Consider the following 17,607-nt stretch of genomic DNA (forward strand, 5'->3'; position numbering starts at 1 on the left):
GGGCAGGGCGAGCCGGCCCCTGAGGGCGGAGCCCCGTCCCCGCACAGCCCGAGATCTGCTGCTCTCGCGAGAAGGGGCGGGGCGGGCGGCGGTTGGCGGGGCCGGCGGCGCGTGCCGCGTTGCCATGGTAACGGGGCGGAAGCGGCGGGTGCTCCGCGCGCCATTTTCAAACCGGGAGCTGCCCCGGCACGGCCTGGCCCTAACGGTACGGGGCGGGCGGCTGGGAGGTCCTGAACGGGGAATCCGGGCCCTGGAGTGTGTCCAGAGAAGGGCTGCGGGGCTCTTGGAGGGCCTGGAGCACGAGTCCTGGGAGGAGAGGCTGGGGGTGGTTGGGCTGGAGGAGAGGAGGCTCAGGGGAGGCCTCACTGCTCTCTGCAGCTGCCTGAGAGGAAGGTGTGGGGAGCTGGGGGTCGGCCTCTGCTCACAGGTAACCAGTGACAGGACCAGAGGGAATGGCCTCAAGTTGTGCCCCGGGAGGTTCAGGTTGGAAACGAGGAGACATTTCTGCTCAAAAAGGGCAGTCAGGCATTGGGATGGGTTGCCCAGGGAGGTGGTGGAGTCACCGTCCCTGGGGGTGTTCAAGGAAAGGTTGGATGTGGTGCTTGGGGACATGGTTTGGTGGTGACATTGGTGGTAGGGGGATGGTTGGACCAGGTGAGGTCTTTTACAGCCTTAATGATTCTATGCTTGGTCCCTATGGCACCTTTTTCACTTGGGTATAACCATAACTAGCTCTTTGTAGTAGAATGAGCTCTGTGAGCAATAGTTACGTGACATGAACAAATTTCTTCACGAACATCTTTCACAACAGAAATGTCATTAGAGTCTTCATGAGTTTTGGTATTTTCCAGAACTGAGACTGGAAACTCCAGTTCATAATTCTTGATGTTAGTGTTGCTGACCCAATAAAGAATTTAATTTCATAGCATATGAACTTACCATGCTAATTTCTTAGTGTCACATTGCCAGCTGTGTAGTCTTGTCTGTCTTCTGTGTGGCTCCATGACCATATTATGTCTTCTGCTACCAAGCCTTATCTTTCCTGTGTTTCTTCTGTAAAGCTCTCCTAATGTGATTAATGGAAAAACGCTTTCTTTTTCCCAACCACTTGGATTAATTTTTTCAACCGATAAGGTTCTTCTAAAGGAAAAGATGTGCTCAGGAGTTATCAGCTTGCTTCTCTAGTAAGAAAGATGGATTTGTGAGACTAGATCTAGATACGCTAACAGTCCCTGCTTTCCTGAATTCTACACAGAATGCTCAACATTGTTGCAGAAAACCAGGATCATCACTTTCAGTTTAATCTTTGGCTGCCAAAGGAGAACGAAGAGCGTTTACAAGAATGACTTCCCACTGATAGTTACCACTTAGTGGAAGTAAGTGTGCTGCCTCCTCTAACCATCCCAGTACAATGTGTAGTGAGGTGGTGTTTTCCCTGCTCTTGCCTCCTTTACATTTCAAGGTCCTGAATGAAGCACTTCGGTTTAGTAGCACCTGGAACAGATGCTCCTAAGAGTGGTGATTTTTCTCTCACTCGTTGAGTATACCTGGCAAATTTTGTTCTGCTCCTACACCTACTTAATCTCTTACGAAATGATGAGATTTTGCTTTTTTGCCTCACACATGAGAGTAAATTGCATGTTTTCTCATTTTATTATTCATTAATACTTTTCTTTTCAAATACCCACTTATAGCTGTTTAATATATTATTTTTAAATGGGGAATTGCGGAACAGCATGTTTTAAATAAGTCAATTTTCTTTCCCCTTTATACGAAATGCAAATAATGCTTTCTCTGATTGGCAGTTTGGCTGCTCAGGTGTTCACCTGTGTGAAGAATAAGCTAATAAGGAACCTTCTGAAGAAACATAAGAGGAGATGTTTCATGGACATAGTTAATATTTCTAACTATTGAGGAGATGTTTTCATGCATCTAAGAAGCATCAATTTTTGTCTTCCATTTCTTACAGTGTCTCTGAATTCAGATGTATTTAACAATGTAAAACTACTTCCTTCTTCAAATGCCTATGGCAAAAAATTCCTCTGGATTCAGATTCCATAGTGTTGATCTAGACCCCTCTTAGATCATATTAATAATAAACAAATGAACAAAAAACTAATCAGTCAAAAAAACAAAACCAACCAACTTTCTGATCTGTGAATTGTAGTATATGTTTTTTTGGGGGGGTAATGTGTCAATTTGGATTGTAAAAGATGCCATGATGATTCAAAAAATCAGAATCTACTTCTTAGTCTTCCCATGGAAAGATCTTTTCTGAGTTCAGTTCCGGAAAGGAAAGTCCATGTTTGGACTCTTAAGATATTAGGAAATGCTCAAAAAGAGATAACTAGTTGCCATGGCAAATATTAATTTTAAAAGAAAGATATCAATATTAGTGTTATCAATATAGTGTTTTAGATGCCCAGTGATTCTGTTTTGGTTTACCTAAATTTTCAGAACATGCTTATATGCTGTATTTCCTATGCAATAAATTACTTTTCCATTATTTTTTCTGCATTATTCCTGCTTTAAAGAAGAAATATTGTAACAGACGATGTTTTACAGGTGGTCTGTTTTTCCTGGGTGTTAGAAAAGCCACTTTGGAGGTGTGTTCACAATGACTACAGCAGCAGAGAGGAAGTTCGTTAATCTCAGGAAACGTCTAGATCAGCTGGGCTATCGACAGCCACTGGGACTGGAGAGCTTACCTTTGGTGGAAAAGCTTTTTAGGTATTCAAAAGGAGACTATAAAAAGAAAAAAGTCATAATCATATAGGAGGCATTGTTTAATTTTTGACATGAGGGAAAATGTTCTATCTAAAGACTGTCTCATTCTAGTGTCTAGCAGATAGGTGTAGACTCAATCCCTGAATTTGATGTTCACAGAAATTTTTGTAGCTACTTACTGATAATCTCTGTAGTTATCTCAACAGTATAAAAATACTAGTAACCTTCTGATCATTTTTATTCTTGACTATTGCTTTCTTCTGTGGTAGAAGTGCTACGATATACAGAGAGTTTATTGAATTATCAGATGTAAACTCCTGATATGCTTTCTCCATAGCTTTATTTTTTATATTTGTCCTATTCTTTCCTAGTGGATGATCTTCCAGTTTTTCTTACATGAATGTTTTCTTTGCCTTTCTTGGAACCCATTTGTTCTACACTTAAGAACCGTGTTGCCTAAGACCAGTGCTTTACAGTGGTCTTGGGCAACAGGTTTTGTTTCTAAGCTCCTAATGAATATTTGAATCTGCGGTTTAAAGGCTGAAAACACTCCTAACATGTCCGATGCTCCTTGATTCTAGTGATCTTGTTCATACAACAGAGAGCCTGCGCAGTGCAAAATTATCTGCTGGAAAAATCGAAAAAGAGTTCAGCAATTATGATGCTATTTTAGAACCTTATAAGACAGAGAATGCTAAACTTACCAGGGAAAATAATGAACTACATTTGGAAATACTAAAACTGAAAGAGCAATCTGATCGTCACGTTAAAGGTAATAATAATAATAAAAAGATACTTTTTCTAATCCATCAGTGTCAAAATAAAATTGTGGACAAATCTGCAGATTCACATATCTGTTCTTATGCTTGTGAGTGGTCATTGACGCTAGTGCTTTTAATGAATTAAGGCTCTTATGCAGGTATTTCTTTTGTAATTAAAAAGCTTCTGGGGTCCAGCAAATCCTTGTTTTAATCAAACATGAAACTGTTAGAACGTTTGAATATATGCTTTCCTACTTTGAAATGCTACTTCTTAATTTAAAGTAAGTAAATACTGTTGTTAAATTTGCTTTTATTCTACAAAGGGGTTTTGTATGCTTAAACATATTTGTGTTTATATATATACATAAACATGTGAGTGAGTATTTGGAAACTTCATGTTATAGAAAAAGAATATAAGCTTAGTTTTAATACCTATTTTGGTGCTACTAGGAAAAATAATAATGAACAAAAAACATAAAATTGCTCTTTCCCTCCTTTAAAGACTTGAAAGCCAACTTAAGGAGGGTTGAACACGAAGCAGCTGACTTAAGATTTCTGAATAACCAGTATGTGCATAAAATTAGAAGTCTGGAAAAAGAGAACAAGTCCAAGACTGAAAAAATTCAGCAGCTTCAGGAAAAGAATCTGCAAGCAGTGGTGCAAACACCTGGTGAGTGTAAATATTCCCTCTTTTGTCAATAAACCTGTTCCTGTCTTTCTTTCCTTACTTTTCCTGTTCTCTGTCTTCTTGCTTTTCTCTGTGTTGCTGTTTCTTTTTTTTTTTTTTTTTTTTAGAGTCAAAGTCTTTCTTTGTATAATTCTTGTAAAAGGTCCTTAATGCTTTTAGTTATTGTCTAGTCTGGAGGAAAGGTAAATCAGCAACAGATTCAAGAAGTTTGAGCTGTAGAGAATTCAGGGACTTACACACTGGGGAAGATTACCTATAGCAGACTTTGCATGTTTCCTTATTTCAAAACTGAATTTTGGCAAAACTGATACTAACCTGCAAGAGTTGTGTTGTCTCCAATGTACAAATTTCATCAGCTTATTACAATAAAGGTTACAGTTTTGCATTGTGCCAGTTCAGAAGCAGTGGAATATATATGACATTTCATTTAGTATAAAAGGAGAAGACTCCCTTGTGAACTTCAAGTAATAGGCTTCTGGGTTTGGGCTTTTTAAGGTGGCAGAAAAAGAAACATTCCATTCAGGCGTCAGCGCATGCAGATAGACCAACCCGTCCCCCCATCGGGCGTTAGTGCCTACCCGGTTCCTCAGCCAGAGGATCCTTACATCGCAGACCTTCTTCAGGTGGCAGATAATCGGTGAGCTAAAGAATTTTTCAGTCTTGAAGCATAAACATGAAATACGTGCTGCTGTGATTTCTGCATCCCTTTCTGCATTTAAAATTCTGTCTGGGGAAAAAAATGGTATTTCAAGATATTTTAGTAACACTATAGTTCTTGACCAGGATTTTTGCTTAGTGATTGACTGTGCTGCCTGTGGTGAATTTGCAAGGATATTTAATAAACTACTTATTTCCATAAAGGCTTTCTCTTAAATTTCTATGCTAGTTCTACTCTTATACTGAATTTTAAATGAGGGATCTTGGAAAAAAGCCAGATGTAATGTTTTGTATAGGAGCAAACTGGCTGCAAAATGGACCCACTTCTGGCCAAAGCTGAGCCCACCAGCCAACTTAATGGTGTTTCTGTGAGAATATATTCAAGAACAGGTTAAAAAAAATCACAGTGGCTGTTAGAGAGAGTAGTGAGAAGAATGTGAGAAACTATCCTGACACCAAGGTCAGTGAATAAGGAGGGGAAAGCAGAGATTCCTCTAAAGTCCATGGAGAAGACCACGGTGGAGCAGGCTGTCCTCCTGTTGCCCACTGGAGCAGATATTCATGGTGTTAGCCCATGGAGGACACAACACCAGAGCAGGTGGATATGCCCTGAAGAAAGCTGCAGCCTGTGGAGGGAGAGCCCACACAAGAGCAGACTCCTGGCAGGACTTGTGGTTCATGAAGAGGAACCCACGCTGGAGCAGGTTTTGAAAAGTGGTGTCCCATAGAAGGGTCATCATGCCAGAGCAGCAGAAAAGTGTGATGAGGAAGGAGCTTCAGAGACTAAGTGTTGTGAACTGACCGCATCCCCCATTTTTAAACTGCCTGAGTATGGGAGGAAGTAGAATAGTCAGGAATGAAGGAGTGAAATTGAGCCTAGGAAGAAGTGGTGGTAGGAGGAAGTGCTTTTGGTTTGTCTTTGTTTTTCATCATCCTACTCTATTTTGATTCATAGTAAATTAATTTAATCTTCCCCAAGGTGAGTCTGTTTTGCAATAATTGATGAGCAATGGGCCTGCCTTTATTTCAACCCATGACCTTTTATTTCAACCCATGACCTTTTATTGTCATCTTATTTTCTCCCCCTATCCTGTTCAGGAGAGGGAGTGACAGAAGAACTGGTTGGGGGTCTGACAGCCAAGCAAGTTCAACCTGCCACAGCGTCTCAAACAACAGCTTCAGAATTAACATTTTAAATCAACAAAACTGTTTTCATAGAACCATAGAATGGATCGGGTTGGAAGGGACCTTAAAGACTATCCAGTTCCAAGCCCCTGCCATGGGCAGGGATGCCACCCACCAGACCAGGTTGCCCAGGGCCTCATCCAACCTCACCTTGAACACCTCCAGGCATGGGGCATCCACAGCCTCTGGGCAACCTGTTCTAGCGCCTCACCACCCTTTGAGTGAAGAATTTCCTCCTATTTTTTTGTTTTGTTTTCTTTTAGTGAAATTTTTCCATTCAGGAGCAAAGAGAAAATACTAGTATTGAATTTGTGTGTGTGTATGATTCTTCCGTGAATCCACACAAACAGTATATTGCTACATTTCAGAATTCATGAACTTCAGTTAGAAGTAACAGAGCTACAGGAAAAACTGGAGATATCTGAAAGTGGAATGAAAAACTACAGTAAGCAGGTATGTTTACAGTTGTGTTTTTTAATAATTATTTGGCTGTGGTAGCCCTTTAAATGACATTGATTTTATTTTAACCTCATTGTTAAAGCATTGTAGGGGTTGTGAAATACAACTGTTATAACTTGCATAAATTGAGCTATTCTTTTTTCCTTGAAGGTTGAGCTTAGAGACAAAGAAATAGAACGCCTAATGCTAGCATTGGATGGTGGTCGTTCTCATGAGGTTATATCTCTGGAATCGAGAAGTAAAAGTAATGAGAAGCTTATTGCCCATTTAAATTTGCAGGTAATATATTAATTACTGTTGATTAGTCAAAACTTCACAAAATACAAGCAGTCTAAAAGAAAACAACAAAGCCCAACAACTTTTAGGTCATTTTTTTTAAAAAATCACTCTTAGGTATAAAATCAACCAATTTAGCTTGTGTTACTTTTCAGGTGGTAGTCTTCCTTCTCTAAATAAATTTCATTTCTTGTTTTAAAAGCCTGTGTTTTTTTGTAAATAATTCTATGAACTCACATCTGCATATAGTAATGTTAATCTGAGAGTATTCAGGACGTTTGTTTATTACACTGTTTTGGCAAAGTTTAAAAGTTCTTATTTTTTTCAGAAACATATTTTGCATGTGCCATTTATGTTTTTAGGAACTAAGATTGGTAATACTTACTTATGAAGAGGAGTATTCCTGCAAATAATCTCATTGAGTAGCAAGGAATCATCTTTAATTCAAATGGTCCTCACCTTTACTCCAACATAGACTTGCAAGGAAAGGATAAGCTTAAAATAAAGATGTTTGTGTTTAATGTGTGTATTGGCATGCATTTGATATTGGTCTCAAAATGAGAATTTCCAAAACAAATACAAGGCAGGCAGGAATATAGATCAAGTATAGTCCATCTCTGGATTTATACCATCCGTATACCATTTGTATACTGTTTGTATGTGATGTACAGTGGCACGCAGAGCCAGGCTGCAGAGCTTATTAGCAGTGCTGCAAAAATATGGTAAGAGCAATGACTTGGAAGCAGTACTGCTGTATTCACAGAATCACAGAACTGTAGGGGTTGGAAGGGACCTCAAGAGATCATTAGGTCCAACCCCCTGCCAAAGCAGGAAAGTGATACTGAATTAGTGAGTTGTGCTGATGACATATTGATTGTACCAAGAGTGAGCCCAGGTGTATATGCAGTGTTTTCAGAGCTTCACAGAGCTGATTTTGGGCCATTGAGGCTGTTTGTTCAGGCTCAGTGCCAACAGACCACTTTTATTCTCTGAGTACAAACAGATGGATATCTCTGCATAGTAGCATTTATGGCTATGGGAAGGCTCAGGCTGTCTTCTGGGCCTACAGCAACACTTTCTTTCGGGAGAAACTTTCTGGAGTTTTGAGGAAAGTTGTGTGGAGATGGAAGCGCAGCACTTCTGTTATGTTTTTCAAGGTACTTCAGGCTCCCATTTCCCCACATAGTGTAATTTAGTGTTTATATGTGTTTGTTGTTTTTTTTTTTTTCCTTCTCTATGCCTCTGCCTCTCTTCCCTGTACTTGCAGGGAAAGGTATACTGGGAGAAACAATGTCTCTAGAGCAGGATTTCTGGAAATGTGTTTAAGGTGCAGACCTGTGTTGGAGGCAAGCTAGATTTGGGGAATCTGATCTGTAAAGCTTCATTTTTGTGAAGGAGTGACAGCGAATTTAAGCCTGGCAAATATACTGGAAAGCTGGACAGCAGAAACTGTCTTCACATCTTGTGAAATTAAGGGAAACATTAAGTGCCCTGTATCTACCAGACTGATGCACAAGACAGGTTTCTATACGGATCTCTGCTTTTTAGTGCTTTGTTTTTAGAATAAAATTCAGGGTTTGGAACCTATGTAGAGAACAGCATAGTAATGAATTCCTTCGCCTTGCACACCTGTAAAATCATATTGTTTTCATGTTGATATTTATTAATTTATAAGAATAGAAAATCTAGTCATTTTTAACAGGATATCCTTTTTATACCATGGATATAGAAATACTGTATTTCAGAGGACTGGGAGGAGCTTTTGCCGTCTATTTTTAACAACACATTAACATTTTAATGAAAAATATCTTTTAGGTTGAATATCTTCAGCAAACAAACAAAGAACTTGAAAATCGAATCCAAGACCTCTTGGACACTAAACAAAATGTGACTAGTGAGGTTGTGCACTTAAGCAATAAAAATGAAGAACTGTGTCAAGAACTGAATGAAATAGACCATTTGGCACAGCAGTTGGAAAGACACAAGGAAATTGTACTTGAGACTGCAGATAAAGAAATAGGAGAAGCAAAGGTAATCAATGATGTTTTACAAGAGTAGGATCTGCTTAGCTCTCAGGTTACCTTTTTTTAATTGCAATGAGTTACCTATTGGCTAAAGGAAGATTAATCACAGCAATTTTTTCTCGTTACTGTATTGGGTGAGATTAGTTCAGTTAAGAGGCAGTCTGTCTTCCTTCTTCTGTTAGTTCAGTATGAAACAAAATTCTGAGATACCTTAAACTATTGATAAGTAACAGACATATGCAAGAGTGATGCCTGTGTTTGGAGGGTGTTCTGTTCTTCTAAGAAGAGTCATGCAACAATTCATTTATTAGTTGTGCTCAAAATGAGTGTGTATGCTGCAAGTTTTATGTAATTTCCATTTATAGGAGCTTTAGTGGATATGTGAACATAAATTTTGGCAGATTACAAGGAGATAATAATACTTTATTTCTTAAAAAGATCCATTTGCTTATTTTTTATAACAAAGGAATTGTTATTTTGGATATGCAACTTTTAACGTAAAAATTAATTTTGGTTTGTAGAAAGAAATTGAAAGAAAAGATGGTGAAATACAGGATCTTGAAGAAACAATAGCAAGGCTTAAATCAGTAAGTAAAAATATTTTCTATTCAAGCATTCTTTGTAGTGTTTTTATCATTCTGTAATCCATGTTTCTTTCATACGTTATAAAATTCACCAATGCCTTGTTTAAGGAAAACTTTCATAGTATCCTCAAATTCTCTTAAACTAATGTAAAAAATGTAAGAGCTAAAGAAGCTACATCACATTGTTTCAAAAATAAGCTTAAAGAAAGCTCTATAGACACTATGCTTCACTGTGACCTTATTATACCTTTTGCTAGTAATATTTCTGATATCCACAGTTGTATCTTCCTTGACATAACCATTTTTACCACAAACTAACAATGACATCCCAGAGGATTTTCTTAATGGAGGAACTACTTTGGCTCTTCACCAGCATGTGAAGAATTATGCACAACTTGCATACATAGAAACAAAGTTCAGTAGCCCAGATGAAAAATAACAGCATTACCAAACTCTTATCAGCATATAGCAGGTTGTGTATTAGTTGCATATTGTGTGTTGTTTTAGTATTTCTAATGAACTTGAAAATATGAAAATATTCTCTGAGCACAAAATTGTAGGAAATATATACCAAGCAGCATTTGCTAAGCTGCAAGATTGAGTTGACTGAGATACAGTGTTGTGATCTGTTTTAACACCAGCAGTGTTTCTAAATGCCATTTAAAAGTTTTTGTTTCTGTAGTTGCTGCTTTTTTTCCATGTTTACATTTCACTGTGCTCCTAATTTATTTCTTGAAATACGAGCTGAATTAAGCAAGAGTGAATCTTCCTTGTTTCATTCCTGTTTGCAAACTGTAGGAAGTAAGGCTCACATTGATTTAACATACAGTAGTATAAAGAATGATTGCCAAATTAACAAATATTACAGCATAAAACATGTGAGCTAAATAGAAGTACACAGTGTTGAATACCAGAAGCTTAACAAAATGTTAAATAGCTTTTTCCAAATGTATCAATTGGCACTTCTATTTATTTATTTTTAATAATACTTGTTACTGCAGGACTTGTGCTCGTGTCGTAGACAGAACGAGAGGCTGAGTGAAGAACTCTTTGGAAAAACAGATGACAAAGAAAATCTGGAAGTACTGTTAAATCAGCTTGAACAAGAGAAACAAAGACTGATGGAAAAAACTGAAAACTTTGAAATAAAAGGTAAATGGTCAAATGTAAATTATATTCCTTTAAATTTTGAAATAAAAAATCTTGCAGTTAATAATACTGAGTGACTAATAATACTAATATATCAACGGAAAAGAAGACTGAAATTCTTGAATTGTAAGTTAAGTGAAATATTTGGTCACAAAAGCGTGTTTTCATTCTGTTTTTGAGAACCAAAAGTTGAACTTACACAACTGAATTGTGATCCCACTTGACATCCTAATAACAATAATATGGCAGTTTCTTACGAAATAATTTATTTCATCCCAAACTGTTTTTATTCACTCTTTGAGTGAATGACTTCAGACTGCGTTCAAGAGCTTTTTCCAGTTTTAATTTAAAAACCTCCAAGGATGTAGATATCTCAGTCTCTCTAGGCAACCCATTACAATATTTATTATGCTCAGAGTAAAAATGTTTTCCTTCTATTTCCTGCAGCAATTTATCACCATTGTTTCTCATTTACCCACTATGCACATCAGTGAAGAAAATGGCTCCATCTTATCTATAAACACGTCTCATGCTGCTCTTATAGGTCCCCCATGAGCTGTCTCTTTTCTAGTCAGAACAAGCCCAGTTCCTTCAGCTATTCGTTAACAGGGCAAGTATTCTGCTCCTAGGACTAGCTTGGACTCACTCAACATCTTTCTTGTACTAGGGATACAAAACTGGATACAATATCGTAAATGTGATCTAATGAACCCTAAGTAAAAGGGAATAATCACATCCCTCAGTCTGCATCTACAGACACAGCCCCACTGTACCGTTAGATCTCAATTGGTTGCAAAGCAAACTACTGACCTGTATGTAGACAGCAGTGAGCCAGGACTTTTCAGCAGATCTTGTGCTTAGGCAGCTGCTGGGTTTACTCCCTTCCAAATGCAAATGTTTCTGGTGAAATTCTTATGGTTCCTATACAGTTGTTTTTATTTCTGTTTCTGCAGAACGCGAACTTGTCCTAGAAATAGAAAGAATGAGATTAGAATATGGGATAGCCTTGGGAGACAAATCTCCTTCTCGTCTGGATGCGTTTGTAAAAACTTTAGAAGATGACAGAGATTATTATAAGCGAGAATTAGAATACCTTCAGAAAATGATAAAACGAAGGCCTAGCCCAAGCCGTAGGACTCCAGAGAAGGTAATCTTTTTATTGTCAACACAGGCTGGAAAAATAACACAGATACATTGTCGATTTATTAAGGGAGCTTTTGAATGTATTTTCAGTAGCAGTAAATGTGTAGCATTTTTTTGTTTTTTACTGATTATACATTCTTAGCATAAAAAATTAACCAAGAGTAACTTCAATGAACATGTTTTTATTTCCCTATTCACATTTTACAGTAACATTGATTCATTATTGATCGGTTTGTTTGAAATAAATAGATGATAAAGAAATGAAAAAAGTTTGAAATCTTACTGATAGCTGGTTTGCTTTTTGTTTTTAACAGTTAGTTCTCATTGTTAGGTTATACAAGAAGTCTGGCATTGCTAGGAATTAAAATGTATTAGACTTATACTTTTCGTGTATTATTAGTTGTATGAGGTACTTTCTTATTTGCATTACTTAATTATCCAGATATTTTAATTGGTATATTTGAACCTAAATTTTACTAATCACTTTGCAGAGTGAAGATCTTAGATTGGTCACCAGGGAAAGAGATGAGCTACAGTCCATGTTAGACAGATTTGAAAAACATATGATAGAAATTCAATCCAATGTCAAATTATTGACTGCAGAAAGGGACAGATTAAGTATTCTTTATGAACAGGTAAGAAGAGATTCTTTATCATTGGCATTGAAATAACTGATTAGCACTTATCTTACTACTGCTTGTTTAAAAAGAAAAAAATCCACTCTATAATAGAACTTGAGGAGTCTAGACCTACTGGAAAATAACAAAGAACAATAAAATATGTACCTACTTTTTAAAATTGTTAATAAAACCATGCGTTCCAATGTTCATTATTAACTTAAGAGCCATTCTAACTTTCTACTGGCATTTGGAAATGAGGAAAAAAATGAGAAATGAGAAAAAATCAAAAGAATGCATGAGAAAGCATACAGGCTGGAAAAAAATAGTAGTAGTAGTAGTGCTTAAATGATGAGAAAACAAGTGAAGTTAGTTTATACTTGGAACAACAGAGGGATGCCAAGTATGTTGGCAGCATAAGTTGTCATGACACTGTGTGACTCAAAATAGATTTTGGTTATCTAGGGAAAAATTGAACTATAATAGTACTTCTATTGTAATAACAGTGTTGAAACTTTCTGTCAGCATTTACACTGTATTAATTGCAATCCACGTACTCTAACGATAACTTTTTAAAGTCTCAGAGTGAATTAAACAGGCTGAGAAGAGAAGCAAAACATAATTTAGTTTCTCAAAGTCATGTGGAAGAAGAAAGAGCCGTTGCAATGACTGACTTTAGAAGACTAATGGCAGAAAAGGAAAGCCTAAAAGAAAAAATAAAGGTAAGTTGTTTTTTTTAGCTAAATTGCTTGTAGTAAGGTGGTATATGGGAAAGACTTAGAAATTTTGCTGTGTTTGTGTCTGGCTGTCAGTTCCACTTTTCAGTAACTTTTCAACTTGTCTAATTTCAAAATCACTTGAGAGAGCTGGGTGAGTTAGTTGTCTGAGTTATCATTGCAAACTCAGTTGCTAAGTGGGGATGGGGTAGAGGAACGTGCTTGAAGTGTCTGTCTGCAAGCAAACATGGCATCTCCTTATGCGTAGAGTGTAGATATGAAGCCCCAACCACAGAATATGTTTACGTGTATGTACTACTTTGAAGATGTTCTTCGAGTGCTAAGCTACATGTGCTTGTGACCCTTTCTGTTGCCCTGTAGCTCTGTAATCTTTCTGCAGAAGCTCACAAGTATTAATTCAATTGGTACCAAATATAAAGATATGCTTCCTTTAACAGAACTCTGATTCTTTTTTTTTTAATTATTATTATTGTTTATATGTATATTGAACTGGAGTGGTGTATTTTCAGCTATTGCTCTCTGGTTTTATAGAGAACTTTGCATTAGGCTATGCATCTCAGAAGTAGAGTAGTGTTTTCTTATAGATTTTTACATTTAAACATAATGTATCTTATTACATGTAGTCCCATGTTTCTACCTCAGATTCAGCAAGAAACAGCTAACCTTGAAAAATCAAAGATGCAGCATGATATTTCAGAACTGGAAAATAATATTCATGAAGTAAGTACATTTTTTTTTTTAACCAAGCAAGCCTTTATTCTAGAATAGGATAGACATTTCAAGCAATTAATTTTGCTAGCTCTGTTCAATTTAGTTTTATTTAAAAACCAAGTTGTGATAGTTTCCTTAAATAATAACATGCCTTTTTTTAATTGTAGTTTGAATTGGAAAGGTGTGAACTAAAGAGTACAATCTCTATCCTGAAAGAAAGAATAAACTCTTTGGAAAATGAATTGAAATTGAAGTCCAATAAACTTGCCCAGACGTCTGATGATTCTTCTCAATTTAAAGCTGAGCTTTGCTCACTTCAGTAAGTCTAATGCAAAATGTAATTTTCTTTCACAGATGGTAACATTATTTTGTTTCTTCTATGAACATATAGCAGAGATGAGTTGTTGGGAAAGACTATAAAATACTTTTATATATATACACCTTGGTACTGTTTTTGTCTTAAGGAAATGTAAATTGGAGTAAGGAAAGTGCTGTGGTAGCTTTCACAGTGAACTCCTTCTGGACATATTTGATGACCAGATACATTGCTGCTTTTTGTGGCTAGCAGTGAATGAAAAATTTCTCCTTGAACTGTTTCCTCCAACAACCGTATATCTGCTTATGAATGTAGCAGAACAGAAAATTTCTAAAAGGACTTTCAAATACTGTTTGCTAAAATGAAGACAGATGCCTTCAAACTGCAGCAGTGGGATCAAATTGTGCTCGTTTTACAGAGGTGTCAATAATACTGCAGATTTTATGCCAAGCATTATTGATACTTGACAGTTGAGTGGTTCATGGAGAGCCAGTCTGTAATGACATCTCGTTTGAGCTGTTTTCTTTTGTCAGCCTCTGTCATATGCTAGCACTATTACAAATATACTACAGTTCTGCAAGTTGGCATCTTAAGATCCGTAGGCCCAGTCTGCAGGGATTTGACCCAATTGAAGTGTAGGATTAAGTATACCCATGTATTTTTAAGGCCTATTTAAACTTGCAGACTCAATGCTGACCCTTAAAGTTGTTTTAGAGCTCCCATCAGGTAAATGTGGTGGGACAAAAAGAGGCCTTAGAAAATGTGGAAATGGATAACTGAATAAATCTGGGTGGAGATTTGGAAATTCAGGCATTTGATATAGGTAGAAATGAGAGCCTTGGGTACAAGATGCACTACAAAACAGAGCTGTAAACGAGATGTCATGTCCCACCCCACATCCCATTCCACACCCCAAAAATACATATTTATTGCAAAATGGTACTATTCTTCTGTACTATATTTCTGTACTGTTACACAGTACAGTGGCAGGGGTAGATAACTGAAGAGCTGAAGCTCAGAAGCAAGGCTCAGTTCATCCAACACTCCAAAGGCTACTTGTTGGTAAAATCATTAGTGTATTTGTTTGTAAAACTGTGACATCATGGAGTATCTTGTTAGATTCTTTTCAGTTTTAGAAAAAAGCAGCAGAAGCATCAGTGCTTAAAAATGTGGGAGATGAGGAACAGGGCTGCAATCCATTTAGCATTTGGTTTCACTTCATGCATGGTGGCATTTTGCTATTGCTGTGCTTAGGGCTCCTTTTTACCTCTAAAGTTTAATTCTAAATTAAGTGAGAGTGATCTTCACCTGCCGATGCATGGTATTCTGGACTGAAAAAAGGAAAAGCTTTTCTAGTAACAAAAATCAGAGGACATGAGTATTTCGGATTATCATGGTTATTCCATAGCATCATTTTGAAATGATGTTAAGGTGGACATGCCACAGGAGTCCAGAGCAACCAGGTGGTATTGGTCTCAGCAGTCTTTAATAGTTTTCTCCCTCCCTGTCTAAGAGGGAGAGGATTGGTTAGTATGACACAGTCCGATCGTGAGGTTACACTGGAACTGTTCCAGCATTTCAAGCAGCTCAAGAGCCACAAGTTAAAGATCCTGAGTTAGTTCCCAAACTTCTTTCAACTGTGTACTGGTTTTCCAGGCTCTTAAATGAACAACTCCAGAGGTCTGTTGAAGACTTACAGCACCGATTGTCTCTCAAAAAGGATGAACTGCAGTCAGCTCGAGAAGAAATTATAAAGCTAGAGGAGGAAATAGGTGATCACTAGTTATTTTTGCTTTTATTTCCTATTTTTAAAATCAAGAGTACTTATTGCTTTATTTATAGATAGGTTAAATCAGAAGAGCACTTCACACGATGAGGCAGTCAATGTGCTTAGAAGTACCATTACTGTTTTGGACAAAGAAAAGGACAGTCTTCAAGAAACTGTAGATGAAAAAACAGAAAGAATTGCATGCTTAGATGACAACATAGCTAACAAGGTATGTGCTACTTCGCACTCCCATCTGGGGATTTGTAAAGCCTTTAGGATTTAGGGAGACATTTTGCCTTGATAACAAAACTTGGGCAGAGCTCTAGGCATCACGTGAACTCTGTGTTTGGACCTAGGCAATACAAAGTCATTTGTCAACTCAATAAAGCTTTAATTATGATTGTTAGTGTGTTCCCTATACACTCCAAGAAAATATAAAAGTATTCTTCCTATTTTCCACTTGGAGGTTTATATTGAGATACATGGTTCCAGCTTGAGTTGGCAGAATCCTTTGCAGTCTTCCATCTATTTTTGACAAGACAATCCTGTCTCAATAAAGAAGCTTGGAAATTTGAATGTGCAAAGATGCAATTACTTGCAGATGAAAAGTCGAATAAAATTATTTAACTTGAGCTATCTTGGAGTGTTGCAATATAATAATACCTAGTACAATTTTTGCTTTTATTTTCATAGGAAAAAACAATTACTCATTTACGTCTAACTCTCTCTGAGCTGGAGTCATCAACAGAGTGAGTAAAGGCTAGATCAGTTTATTCAGTGATTTTTTTCTCCGATAAATATCTTCAGTGATCTTAAAATGAAAGTAGATGGCAATTTTATGTACTTTGTTGAAAAGGGCTTCATTCTGTTTAAGTCAAGTAAAGGAGTACATGTTGTAGAGAAAGATGCATATAACTTTTGAAGAGACTTCCCATGCAATTAATTGCAGACTGCTAGGGTACTGTTAACGCAGCAATTAACAATTAACGATTGTTTGTCTATTTTTATTTTCCCAAATTGTTAACATTTCTTAATTCTCAATTAAGAAGTGGCTTTTTAGTATTCTAATTATGCCACTAGATATTATTAGATTTACTCAGGTATAACTCGAGCTGAATTCTAATTATTGGCAAATTAATTCTTCTAGTTTTTGCTACCAGTACAGTCCTTATTAAAGTATCTTTAGTTTTTAGCTGGTTTTGTCTGATCTTTCCTTCTTGCCTCCTTTTTAAGCATCACTTTTAAACCTATAGCTTTTAAAAAGAAAATACTTAAACAGCAATATTTCAACATCTCAGCGCCAGTGTAACTGAGTATTTGGTACATTGATACGTAAATTATCTGCAGCAAAAAAAATAGTGCAAACATCTGCTGAAATTCTCATATTTATATTTCTAGTTTTCTGTGTAACCTCTTCCTTACTGTTTTGCTTGATGCCTTTTAAGTCTAAGCTATCCAGGGAAGTTTGTCTTTTTCCTTTACGGTATTAATATGCAACTGCTAATACACTGTAATCACTAACAGATGCAGGTAAACACAAGTATCTGTAATTGCTGTTTGCTTAATAAATGTGTAACTTTTTTCATATCGTATCTTCAAAGGTGAAGACTAAGCCCATATTATTTGTACATACTAACATGTTACATCCTTAACTTATGTTTATGTTTAGCTTCTGCTTGTGTTTGTCAGCCTTCAGAGAGCAAGAATTGTACCTCGTAAAAAACAAACAACAACAAACAAGCAAAAAAAAAAAAACCACAGCCTTTTATGTATATATAAAGTCCACGTTTGATAATTTTCAGCAG

General features: G+C 36.9%; 1 protein-coding gene across 3 annotated transcripts in view; it reads left to right on the forward strand.

The window, feature by feature from the left end:
• The first annotated feature begins 129 nt into the window (after nucleotides 1-129).
• The window catches only part of CEP135 (centrosomal protein 135), a 30,855-nt gene continuing 13,377 nt past the window's right edge, over nucleotides 130-17,607 (forward strand). For 2 of the 3 annotated variants that reach the window (XM_084517675.1, XM_084517676.1), the window contains exons 1-19: nucleotides 130-205; nucleotides 1,256-1,376; nucleotides 2,566-2,730; nucleotides 3,309-3,499; nucleotides 3,991-4,158; nucleotides 4,672-4,813; nucleotides 6,387-6,471; nucleotides 6,628-6,756; nucleotides 8,569-8,784; nucleotides 9,299-9,364; nucleotides 10,363-10,513; nucleotides 11,464-11,657; nucleotides 12,145-12,288; nucleotides 12,849-12,992; nucleotides 13,650-13,727; nucleotides 13,886-14,037; nucleotides 15,691-15,806; nucleotides 15,877-16,031; nucleotides 16,496-16,551. In XM_084517675.1, coding sequence (XP_084373801.1) covers nucleotides 2,618-2,730; nucleotides 3,309-3,499; nucleotides 3,991-4,158; nucleotides 4,672-4,813; nucleotides 6,387-6,471; nucleotides 6,628-6,756; nucleotides 8,569-8,784; nucleotides 9,299-9,364; nucleotides 10,363-10,513; nucleotides 11,464-11,657; nucleotides 12,145-12,288; nucleotides 12,849-12,992; nucleotides 13,650-13,727; nucleotides 13,886-14,037; nucleotides 15,691-15,806; nucleotides 15,877-16,031; nucleotides 16,496-16,551 — 2,300 coding nt within the window. In that variant the 5' untranslated portion in view covers nucleotides 130-205; nucleotides 1,256-1,376; nucleotides 2,566-2,617. Of the gene's footprint in view, nucleotides 206-1,255; nucleotides 1,377-2,565; nucleotides 2,731-3,308; nucleotides 3,500-3,990; nucleotides 4,159-4,671; nucleotides 4,814-6,386; nucleotides 6,472-6,627; nucleotides 6,757-8,568; nucleotides 8,785-9,298; nucleotides 9,365-10,362; nucleotides 10,514-11,463; nucleotides 11,658-12,144; nucleotides 12,289-12,848; nucleotides 12,993-13,649; nucleotides 13,728-13,885; nucleotides 14,038-15,690; nucleotides 15,807-15,876; nucleotides 16,032-16,495; nucleotides 16,552-17,607 lie in introns of those variants that run through there. The other variant, XM_084517677.1, reaches the window with a different exon arrangement.

This window comes from Aythya ferina, assembly GCF_964211825.1.
Source record: "Aythya ferina genome assembly, chromosome: 4".
NCBI lineage: Eukaryota > Metazoa > Chordata > Aves > Anseriformes > Anatidae > Aythya > Aythya ferina.